Source organism: Haliotis cracherodii, unplaced genomic scaffold, assembly GCF_022045235.1.
Source record: "Haliotis cracherodii isolate W230 unplaced genomic scaffold, xgHalCrac1.p SCAF_15, whole genome shotgun sequence".
Classification (NCBI taxonomy): domain Eukaryota; kingdom Metazoa; phylum Mollusca; class Gastropoda; order Lepetellida; family Haliotidae; genus Haliotis; species Haliotis cracherodii.
Window position 1 is genome coordinate 23,301,566 of NW_027266270.1, and position 13,151 is coordinate 23,314,716.

At 42.4% G+C, this 13,151-nt stretch overlaps 1 protein-coding gene across 1 annotated transcript in view; it reads right to left on the reverse strand.

The window, feature by feature from the left end:
* Positions 1-7,461: 7,461 nt before the first annotated feature.
* The window catches only part of LOC139462395 (aldehyde dehydrogenase, dimeric NADP-preferring-like), a 35,099-nt gene continuing 29,409 nt past the window's right edge, over positions 7,462-13,151 (reverse strand). Inside the window, exons 12-13 of the mRNA XM_071244079.1 lie at positions 11,977-12,112; positions 7,462-10,429 (exon numbers count right to left, since the gene is read on the reverse strand). Coding sequence (XP_071100180.1) covers positions 10,385-10,429; positions 11,977-12,112 — 181 coding nt within the window. The 3' untranslated portion in view covers positions 7,462-10,384. The remainder of the gene's footprint in view (positions 10,430-11,976; positions 12,113-13,151) is intronic.

The window sequence follows — 13,151 nt, forward strand, 5'->3', positions numbered from 1 at the left end:
TGTAGCTCAGATTGCATCCTCCTCCAACATGTGTCTGTAGCTCAGATTGCACCCTCCTCCGACATGTGACTGTAGCTCAGATTGCACCCTCCTCCCACATGTGACTGTAGCTCAGATTGCATCCTCTCCGACATGTGTCTGTAGCTCAGATTGTATCCTCCTCCAACATGTGTCTGTTGCTCAGATTGCACCCTCCTCCGACATGTGACTGTAGCTCAGATTGCACCCTCCTCCGACATGTGTCTGTAGCTCAGATTGCATCCTCTCCGACATGTGTCTGTAGCTCAGATTGCATCCTCTCCGACATGTGACTGTAGCTCAGATTGCATCCTCTCCGACATGTGACTGTAGCTCAGATTGCATCCTCTCCGACATGTGTCTGTGGCTCAGATTGCATCCTCTCCGACATGTGACTGTAGCTCAGATTGCATCCTCTCCGACATGTGACTGTAGCTCAGATTGCATCCTCTCCGACATGTGTCTGTGGCTCAGATTGCACCCTCCTCCGACATGTGACTGTAGCTCAGATTGCACCCTCCTCCGACATGTTTCTGTAGCTCAGATTGCATCCTCCTCCGACATGTGTCTGTAGCTCACATTGCATCCTCTCCGACATGTTTCTGTAGCTCACATTGCATCTTCCTCCGACATATTTCTGTAGCTCAGAGCGCACCTTCCTCCGACATATTTCTGTAGCTCAGTTTGCACCTTCCTCCGACATGTTTCTGTAGCTCACATTGCATCTTCCTCCGACATATTTCTGTAGCTCAGAGCGCACCTTCCTCCGACATATTTATGTAGCTCAGATTGCACCTTCCTCCGACATGTGTCTGTAGCTCAGATTGCATCCTCCTCCGACATGTTTCTGTAGCTCAGATTGCACCCTCCTCCGACATGTGTCTGTAGCTCAGATTGCATCCTCCTCCCACATGTGTCTGTAGCTCAGATTGCATCCTCCTCCGACATGTGTCTGTAGCTCAGATTGCATCCTCTCCGACATGTTTCTGTAGCTCACATTGCATCTTCCTGCGACATATTTCTGTAGCTCAGAGCGCACCTTCCTCCGACATATTTCTGTAGCTCAGTTTGCACCTTCCTCCGACATGTTTTTGTAGCTCACATTGCATCTTCCTCCGACATATTTCTGTAGCTCAGAGCGCACCTTCCTCCGACATATTTATGTAGCTCAGATTGCATCCTCCTCCCACATGTGTCTGTAGGTCAGATTGCACCCTCCTCCGACATATTTCTGTAGCTCAGATTGCACCCTCCTCCGACATGTGGCTGTATACCAGGCAGCAGGGGCTACTGATGACATGCTTCAGAGATTCGTTGATGTTTTGACGTCATCTCAAATGTCACAACGTGCAATGCACAAAAACGACAACGTTTAGGGTGTTCTCCAGAACGAGCGATGATCTGATAACAAGTTCAACCCACCAACATCGCGATATTGTATAACATATAGCGTGTAAACAAAATACCCACACAGCTTCAAGTCTTCTTGTGCCATGTGATATAAGCATAGTATACCACCCACGGCAGGTCTTATCACAATGGGGATTGCTTAGGCGCTACAGTAACTGAGCAAATACATGTTGCTTCATGCCGGCCGTTGTTCAAAACATGTTACGTACACCACGGCAGTCTGCAGTGTAGTCGGGCCTGGAGCAAACAGACCCAAGTTGTCTGGTTCCAATAACCATCCGTCACATCACGATGACACACATTCAGTCACGTGAGTGAGTATGATTTTACGCCACTTATAGCAATATTCCATAAATAACACGGTTGGTTGGTTGGTTTTGTTGTTTAACGCCGCACTCAGCAATATTCCAGCTATATGACGGCGGTCTGTAAATAATCGAGTATGGACCAGACAATCCAGTGATTAATATCATGAGCATCGATCCACGCAATTGGGATCGATGACATGCATCAACCAAGTCAGCGAGCCCGACCACCCGATCCCGTTGGTCGCCTTTTACGACAAGCATAGTCACCTTTTACGCCAAGTATGGGTTGCTGAAGACATATTCTACCCGGAATCTTCATGGGTCCTTATAAATAACACGGCGGACACCAGAAATGGGTTTCACACATTGTATCCATGTGGGGATTCGAATCCGTGTTTTCGGCGTGACGAGCGAAAGCTTTAACCACTAGGCACTCCACCGCCCCCATTCAGCCAAGTCTCAGCTGCATGAATGAGTGAGTAATTTAACGCCACAAGCAATGTGTCTGTTTGTTGAAGCACCCATATGAGCAGCATCCATGCCTTGGGGATATGACCAAAAGGCCTTGGTGGTCGGGCTAGGTGAATTGGTTTATTGCGTGTCATCGTATCTGGAGGGACCATTGCTCACAATGTCGATCACTGGATTGTCTGGTCCAGACTCGAAAAGTTTCAGGGGACCGTCATACAGCTGGAACATTTCTGAGTGCGGCGATAAACAACAAACAAAAACGTCGTTGTTTGTTGCTTTTCTTTTCTCTTCGTCAGCAATCTCCAGCTACGGCACGTCTCCATGTCCGAATTCGCGCTATACACACTCGTGGTTACTGGTCTGAGGAATGACCGGCGCCGTCAAAACATTGTGTCACACATTTTAACCACCCGATCATCAATCCAGTCGCCTTATTCCAAGCACGGAACCAGTGTGTATGGTTTAACTCGGCTTGCTTTGTTTGTTGTTTAACGCCGCACTCAGCGATATTCCTGCTATATGACGACGGTCTGTAAATTATCCATTCTGGACCAGACAATCCAGTGATTGGCATGATGAGCATCGATCTACGCAATTGGGATACAAGGACATACGTCAGCCAAGTCAGCGAGCCTGACCACCTCATCCCGTTAGTCGCCTCTTACGACATGAAGTTATACGGCTAGCATGGTTCTTCCACGTATCTTCACAGCTTCAACTTCGGGGTAAGTTCGGGTTAGAATAGGCCCCAACAGCATACGCTGATCGTAAGGCGACCAAATGGATGGAGGGTCAGGCTCGGCGACTTGCGTGTCATCGTACGCACGGGCTTTACCTATGACTTAGAAGAGTGTGGGGGGGGTGTCCATTAATTTTAAGAGTGCAGGCAGGCAGTATGAGGGTCCAGTAAAATAATGAAATGGTGTAGTGCACTGAACAACAGACACTAGGGCTGGGACGAGTCCAATTTTACTACCCGGGTACCCACACCCCTATTAACCGACCCTACCCGGGTACCCGCTGTTTGTGTCAAGAGATCGGTACAAAATGTCCGATTGGGAATAGTTTGACAGTAGCCCTGGCAGAATGTATTTAGATACACGTAGAAAGCGATGTGGTCATGCATACACTGAAGTTGATTGACGTTTCAGCTTTGTTCAAACATATATAAGTCAGAAGGAACGCGTTCATAGTCATGAAGAAATGCGAACATTAGAGACTTAAAATTGTCGTGTCACCATGTAGTTATATTGTGAATTTATGTCCTGAAACAATATATCACGTGACTAACCACGGGTCCGGGTAGTCCTGTGGGTACCCGGGTCCTACTCAGTACCTACCCGACCCGAGTACCCGAGTTACCCGTCCCAGCCCTAACAGACACCCATAACTACTCCTGATGTTCTGTACTCGGGACGCAGTAGATTTTTGTTCCCGCCTCCATTCTCGACGTTCGTGCGGACTGGACGCACATTTGCGCTTCGCGTAAAACCCTGCAATATCAGTCATTGGATTGTCTGGTCCAGATTATTGTTAACAGACCGCCGCCATATAACTGAATTAATAAACGAACAAACTGGATGGTCAGTTTGATTTGAACGGGTGTGACATCATTATTGTGCTGTCATGTCGAGCTGAACTGATAAGGTTGCAGAAGTAAGCTCCCTTTACATTTGAGATTTTACAGACGCTTTGACCACATCGCACAATCAGTTCTCGGGCCCCCTGGCTTTCATTATCAGGATGATCAGACAATGAGGTGAGGTGAAATGGGGTTGAACTTTAACGTCGTGTTCAAGATTATTACACTTATATAGCGACGTGCATGCGTGTGTGTGGCTGCTTGTACTAGTCCGGAATAGAGATGATATTACAGTGCTAGCACACTGAGATACCATGCCACAGTTTAACATGAACACCCAACTCAGACGCATTATTCTGATTCCGTGTCGACCAGTCTTTGTTTTAGCCCCATAATGCCGAGCTCCAGGTAGGGAAATAGCAAGTACCAGATTTTTACGTCTTTTTGTATGATGCGGCGGGGGATCAAACCCCGGACCTTCCACTCTCCAGACGGACGCTAAATCACTGGACCACGGAGCGGTCTGCGAAATGGAGGTTCGAATTGCTTTTTTGTAGGGTAATAACAAGTACCAGATTTTAACATCTTTTTGTATGACGCGGCCGGGGATCAAACCCCGGACCTTCCGCTCTCCGGACGGACGCTCAATCACTGGACCATGGAGGCGGTCTGCGAATTGGAGGTTCGAATTGCTTTTTTTTGTATGCAATCTGTTGTGTGTCAATAAGTTTGATTGATTCTATTTATTCCTGACAATAGTTCCATAATTGAAAGAGAATTTCTTTTCTTTTCCTTTAATGTATACAGAGGACTTGGAGACATCGTTGTTATTTGTTTGTTGTATGAAAATATTTCAGCTATATGACGGCCGACTGTAAATAAGAATCTGAACCAGACAAACCAGTGATTGATATTATGAACAACTATCGACTGCATCAGAATACAATGACGCACAATCAGAATTCAAACTTAAAAATGACATTACCAGTGCAAATATTTCGCTTTAGAGCCATTCTGATAAAGTGATTGTATTATGTGAACTAATATTCCAAAAACAGATATATGTTCAGTTTTTTTCTTCAAAATTCACATTTAACATAAACTGGGACAGAATTCAGCGTTCAAGTGAAAAGTATAAATATGTCCATGTGAATAAGTCATGTACACAAACAATACTTTCCAAGATCAGACTGGTTCACAAACAATACATTCCAAGATCAGACTGGTTCACGAACAATACATTCCAAGATCACACTGGTTCACAAACAATACATTCCATGATCAGACTGGTTCACAAACAATACATTCCATGATCAGACTGGTTCACAAACAATACATTCCATGATCAGACTGGTTCACAAACAATACATTCCAAGATCAGACTGGTTCACAAACAATACATTCCATGATCAGACTGGTTCACAAACAATACATTCCATGATCAGACTGGTTCACGAACAATACATTCCAAGATCAGACTGGTTCACAAAAAATACATTACATGATCAGACTGGTTCACGAACAATACATTCCATGATCAGACTGGTTCACGAAAAATACATTCCATGATCAGACTGGTTCACGAAAAATACATTCCATGATCAGACTGGTTCACGAACAATACATTCCATGATCAGACTGGTTCACGAACAATACATTCCATGATCAGACTGGTTCACGAACAATACATTCCAAGATCAGACTGGTTCACAAACAATACATTACATGATCAGACTGGTTCACGAACAATACATTCCAAGATCAGACTGGTTCACGAACAATACATTCCATGATCAGACTGGTTCACAAACAATACATTCCATGATCAGACTGGTTCACAATAATTGTGAAGGGGTAGAATAGGCCTTCAGCAACCATTGCTTGCTGTAAAAGGTGACTATGCTTGTTGTGAGAGGCGACTAACGGGATCGGGTGGTCAGGCTCGATGACTTGGTTGATGCATGTCATCGATCCCAGTTGCGTAGACTGATGCTCATGATCTTCACCACTGGATTGTCTAGTCCAGACTCGATTATTTACAGACCGCTGTCATATAGCTGGTATATTGCTGAGAGCGGCGTTAAACAACAAACCAACCTGATCACATGTTCTTGTTAGTTCATGGTCATTTTGGTTCATGGTTGTACTGGTTTATAGTCAAACTGTTTCACTGTCACACTCATTCATGATCATTCTTGTTCACAGTCATATACGTTCACAATAATTCTGGTTTACGATTACAGTTGTTCAATCATACTAGTCAATGATCATACTGATTCATGATCACATTTGTTCATGAGCCCAGTTTTTCTTCATCCCAGTTGTTCATGATCCCAGTTGTTCACCACATTTTTCATGATCCCAGTTGTTCACCACATTGTTCATGATCCCAGTTGTTCACCACATTGTTCATGATCCCAGTTGTTCACCAAATTGTTCATAATCTCAGTTGTTCATGATCCCAGTTGTTCACCATATTGTTCATGATCCCAGTTGTTCACCACATTGTTCATGATCCCAGTTGTTCACCAAATTGTTCATAATCTCAGTTGTTCATGATCCCAGTTGTTCACCATATTGTTCATGATCCCAGTTGTTCACCACATTGTTCATGATCCCAGTTGTTCACCACATTGTTCATGATCCCAGTTGTTCACGATCGCAGTTGTTCACCAACTTGTTCATGATCCCAGTTGTTCACCACATTGTTCATGATCTGTTCATGATCCCAGTTGTTCACCACATTGTTCATGATCCCAGTTGTTCACCACATTGTTCATGATCCCAGTTGTTCACCACATTGTTCATGATCCCAGTTGTTCACCACATTGTTCATGATCCCAGTTGTTCACCACATTGTTCATGATCCCAGTTGTTCACCACATTGTTCATGATCCCAGTTGTTCGTCACACTGTTCATGATCCCAGTTGTTCACCAACTTGTTCATGATCCCAGTTGTTCACCACATTGTTCATGATCCCAGTTTTTCACCACATTGTTCATGATCCCAGTTGTTCACCACACTGTTCATGACCCCAGTTGTTCACCACACTGTTCATGATCCCAGTTGTTCATAATCTGTTGTTCATGATCCCAGTTCATAATCTGTTGTTCATGATCCCAGTTGTTCACCACATCGTTCATGATCCCAGTTGTTCATAATCTGTTGTTCATGATCCCAGTTGTTCACCACATTGTTCATGATCCCAGTTGTTCACATTGTTCATGATCCCAGTTGTTCATAATCTGTTGTTCATGATCCCAGTTGTTCACCACATTGTTCATGATCCCAGTTGTTCATGATCCCAGTTGTTCATGATCCCAGTTGTTCACCACATTGATCATGATCCCAGTTGTTCACATTGTTCATGATCCCAGTTGTTGACCACATTTGTTCATGATCCCAATTGTTCATGATCACAGTTGTTGACCATTATTCATGATCCAAGTTGTTCATGATCAGTTTTTCGTGATAACATCTGTTTATGATCACAGTTGTTGACCACTTGTTCATGACAGATGTTCATAACAGTTGTGTTCAACACATTGTCCATAATCCCAGTTGTTCATGATCACATTATTCATGATCAGAGCTGTTCATGATTATAATCCTTTCAAAATGTTCCTCCTCAACATTAACATAAAACAAGAAAAACCAAACTTGTCATTGTTGTTTTATTCTTCATACAGATCACATACACATGTCAATATTTAAACAATTAAACAATGATTGTAAAGATTATGATGTATATAACAGCTGTTTACAAAGATTGATACAAAATTTACCTTGTGACAATTCATTTCACACATTCTTCAAATAATGTTTTTCTATTATTTATTTTGTAAATGTACAAGGCACATCCTACAAAAAACATGACTAGACAATGGCAGTACCCACTTCACATTAGCACTAGCAGCAGGTTTTAGGTGAAATGTTGTAATATATTAATCATTTGTTCGTAAGTCAGATGTTTAAGTTAAGATTGAGGAACTCACAGGGATTAAATTATTTAAAGTGACATAATGATCATGGCCTTAGGTTGTATGTGATATTTTCTTTTTTTCAGACAAGCAGATGGTGAGAGAAGAGGAAGGATATTTTTAGCTCTGGTAATTGTATCACGGTGCTGCTCCCTATAAACAAGGGCTGGGGCGATAAATCAACTGTGTGATTCAATATATATCACAATACCTTGCTCTCGATCCGATACGCATCACGTTACTTGCGCATGTTCTTATCTGTGGTGTGTAAGCCATCTCTTTCATATACAGGATGGCAAAATACCTTGCACACAAACAATTTACTGTCGGCAAGGGTGGAAACTGGACTTTTATAGTCAGTTAACTCTCTTGCCTCGGCAAAATACCTTGCACACAAACAATTTACTGTCAGCAAGGGTGGAAACTAGACTTTTATAGTCAGTTAACTCTCTTGCCTTGGCAAAATACCTTGCACACAAACAATTTACTGTCGGCAAGGGTGGAAACTGGACTTTTATAGTCAGTTAACTCTCTTGCCATGGGAAGATGGTCTGGACCAGACAATCCAGTGATTGACATCATGAGCATCGATCCACCCAATTGGGATATGATGACATGCATTAACCAAGTCAGCGAGCCTGACCACCCGATCCTGTTAGTCGCCTCCTACGACAAGCATTGTTGCTTTTTACGGCAAGCATGGGTTGCTGAAGACCCCTGATCTTCACGGGTCTGCAGCATTGTATAGCATCATGGTACACTAAGGTTGAGGAGTTACAAGATGGAGGAGTCACCTCTCCCTGCTATACATACAACACTGACTAACAGTTTTACTGCTAACATCTTACAATGGTAAAGCTTTGAACATTTGACAACTTGTGGTTCAGTAAAATGTTTCAAGGATGTCTACTGGTATGGTTTAACATTCACCATGCAATTCTGTCGGGATTTTTTTACATCATTTCCTAAATCAATCTATCACTGATATGAAGCAGTGCATCATCAATGGTCCATCATAGATATATATAAAATATATGGATAAAAAGGGAATTAATTCCGACATGTCACATATTTTTTACGGCAAAAGTGATGGGAGCTGTATCTCAACCTTCCTTAAACTATGACATCATTGCATTCCAACCTAGCCTGATGTATCATAGTGTATGATGACATCAATGGAATTCACGTTAGAATTGAGAGAAATACAGACGAAGGTAAAGTGGGAGTTTTGGGTGATTGTCAACAACTGCATCTACCACAATAAAATACACATTATATAATAGAAATACATATCTTGGAAAAAGTCACCTCCTCTTACAGACCACCAGACATCCTCAATAAAATTGAATCATCCTTTAAAGCTTCATACCAACATTGCAACACTGGTCTCCATATTGTTAGCAAATGTTCATGTATGAGTGAGGGAGTTGGGTTTAACACCACTTTGCACAGTATTTACATTATATCATGGTATGTCCATTTGATGTGAGAGAAAAGCCCAAAGTGATGCAGGTCTCAGAGGGTTACCACTTTGATGAAACTCTCGAGCAAACAACCCTAGAAACATAATCATCGTGAATGGGATTCAAACTCATGATCAGAGGTTTCTGCCACGCCTAAGAGGCACAACTCTGAGCGACTTGGTGACCCATGTCCCCTGTTCAAATATTAGAGTAATAATGCACCAACATTACCTTGTGGAAGCTGTCTCTGATAAGTGTTCTATTGAACAAAGTCATTATATCCTATAAAGTGGACCGTCTTCCATGGCCTAATATGCAACAAGGTTCAGTTCACAATGACTGTCTACTGCTCACAATACAGTGTAACACACAGAAACATTGTCCTAATGGTATGTTCACCAATGACTCTCTTCAGAAGACTATATATACTCATATTAGACCTGCACATTATCACATGTTAAGAGGGACAATACAAGGTGTTTCTTTTTCAGCCTTGGAGTAGAGTCAGTGAAGATCCAGGTTAGAATTGGTCTCCAGCAACCCATACTTGTCATAAGAGGCGACTAATGGTCAGGTTTGCTGACTTGGTCGATGAATGTCATTGTGTCCCAAATGCGGTAGATCGATGCTCATGACGTCACTCACTTGATTGCATGGTCCAGACTCAATTATTTACGGTCCAAGATGATATAACTGGAATATTGCCGAGTGCGGTGTTAAACAACAAACAAGCAGTCAAGAACTCGACATTATAATTAGTGTCTTGTGTGAAACTGTCATACTGTGTAATGACGTATTTATCAAGTTACTGGGGCTGCCATTATGCTGGAACCTAGTTGTTCTTTAATCCTTGAGTTGGTGTTCAATGCAATGGTATAAATAACTTGGCAACAAAAACAAATATCTTTGTCTATAATTGTGACTGATCGGAATGGGGAGTGGTCCTCTGCAAAGCTGTTGTTGTGACCATCTCTTGTTCTCCAGGGAATTGTTTCTATCGATCCCCCAGGGAGGGTCAATCACTTGATTGTATGATCCAGACTCAATTATTTACAAATATCTTTGTCTATAATAGTGACTGATCGGAATGGGGAGTTGTCCTCTGCAAAGCTGTTGTTGGGACCATCTCTTGTTCTCCAGGGAATTGTTTCTATCGTTCCCCCAGGGAGGGCCATCTAGCTTGCACTCCCACCGCCTGGCCAGAGGAAAACATGCATTACTAAATGGAAAGTAAGAACAATGAGCTTGATGAAACCAAGTCCCTAAGACTTGAGGGCAAACAGTATTGAATGTTATACAATCCAATGATATGACAATGTTACAGATTCAGGCAAACAATGTTACTTTGTTACCATGGTTACCAACCCATGCAAACTATGCGGTGACAATTTTACTTTTTGGATTGCGGATGCTCAATCTGACATTCATTCTTTGCCAACTCAATCCGTTGTTGCCGATTCTGTGCATAATACAGTTCTTGATGCCAAAAAACATAAAAATCATGGCTCTCTTATGAAATGACCTGAGAAACTTATTTTTTTTTATGACTGGCACAGCTATGAGTAGAAATGTTAATTTTTCAGGTCACAAGATGAGATAAACCTGTTACTGGACAAGCAATCTCATTAAAATCAGGACCTAGTGCTGGCTACAATGACACAAAGATCTGGGGACATCCCGTTACAGGTCACATAAGAATGGTCTTTCGCAAACTTTGACCAACCAGTGAAATAAGTAACAGGAAGTCAATATTAACCAAGCAGAAAGAAGCTTTCGTGAGATTTAAGGCATTTCTTTTTTCAAAATAGCGACTACCATTCCACAATACGCTTTGAAAAGTATTTTGACAAAGTTCTCAAATCCAAAATGAAAAGAAAATTCTTGAATGGCTAAAAGATGGCCGATATTGTATGGCAGTACTTCCCACAGGCTATGGAATGTTCAAATGTTTATCCCATTGAAGCCAAGAGATAAACAGCTTGTAACTATCATACCCAATGCCTCATGTTAACCATTTCGAGACTGCATGATTAAAAAACACATTCGGAATTTCACTTTCACGATCTCGTAGCAAGCACTAAGATCTGATTTTAGAAAGATTGCTGGACAAGAACAGCAACATGTTCTATCTATGATACATGTCCTATTTTAAATCAAAGAGTCAATCACATAGTCTGAAATTAGTTACAGCAAAAAATGTTACTTCACTCATATAAAATATTGATTGTATATATTCAGATAAATATAATATTTTCTCACTAAATACATAATAAACTACCTTCGTCCTCCAAGAATAGCAGACAATTTGAACACTTTTTGAGTTCGAGTGAGTGAGTGAGTGAGTTGGGTTTAACGCCGCTTTTAACATTATTCCAGTTATATCACAGCGTGTCAGCTTAATGTGGGAGGAAAGCCCGAAGTGATGCAGGTCTCAGACGTTTACCACTTTGGTGAAACCCATGAGCACGGGTATGGTGCTGACAAAACTAGAAACATAATCGGGGCAAACTGGGATTCGAACCCACAATAATAGGTTTCTGGCGTGTCCAAGGGACGCAACTCTGCACAGCGAATCGCAGCAGGTTAGACGACTGGCCCACCCGTGCCCCCTTTGAGTTCGAAAATCAAAGGTTAAGGACAAAATAATCTGTGATGTAACAAATAAACAATGAGGCCTATGTCCACTGTGAAGTAGGCTACAGGGTGGCGACAGCAGGTGCCCCTCTACTGTGTGACCTTTACCTTGAGGAAGAAGGCCAGAATGGCCCCACATAGGACTAGGGGGAAGAACGACATGATTCCGGTTCTCTTGACAGACTTCTTCGTCAACCACTTGATGATGCCAAACTTCTTCTCTGTGTATGGGGGATACCGAAGTCTGAAACAACAGAAAGCTTTATATTGAATATTTGTGATGCGCAATAATGGGTGGCCCTGTCCCCTGAGGCTCCTCAATTTGCTGTGCAGAGTTGCTTCCCTTGGGTGTGGATACAAATCCTGGTTTTCCCTGATTACGTTTCTAGGTTCTTCATCACCACATCCCATCTTCCTGAGGCAAGAGAGTTACCTGACTATAAGAGTCCAGTTTCCACGCTTGCTGAACTTGGCTGGTATTATGGAGTTACTTTTTTGGCTGGACTAACAAGTCTATGCATAGACCAATAAAAATTGCACAATGAAATTGAAATTCGGTTCGTAAACTGTCGTACAGATTTCGGTCGATTGCAGGATTTGCAATGCATGTGCACCGCCAACTCGTTGTCAATATATGTCAGATATTTTCCAAATCTTTTTATGCTTTTAATCAAGGTGCTCATGTCATTTGATGCACTTCGCGATGTAAGACCCGTTTTATCCCAAAATAGATTTTGATTATCGATCAGATCGTCTTGACTGGGCGCCGCTATTTTGTTTGAAGCAAATGCAAGTGATACGAGCGGTGGAATCTGATTGGCCCATAGGAGAGGCTTAGAAGGGACATAACTTGTAATAATCACTGGTGGCGCTACGATCGAGACCAGGAATTCCAGCCCAGTTCGGCAAGGGTGGAAACTGGACTTTTAAAGTCAGTTAACTCTCTTGCCTCGGGAAGATGCACCATACCAATGCCTGTGGATTTCCTCCCATATCAAGCTTGAATACTGTTCAAAGCCGCATTAAACCCAACTCACTCACTCACTCCATGAGGCATGGTCACAGTGCTACAATGTATGAACATTATAAACAAGGAAGAGTGGACAGATGATGATGTGTATTGATGAGAAAAATGGACAGTATTGAAACTTACGATGAGTAAGAAATCAGGAATAGATGAGTCCATGAATCTGAAGGAGTCCAGGGATGGATCATTCCCTTAGAGTGAGTGAGTGAGTATGGTTTAACGCCGCTTTTAGGAATTTCCAGCGATATCACAGCAG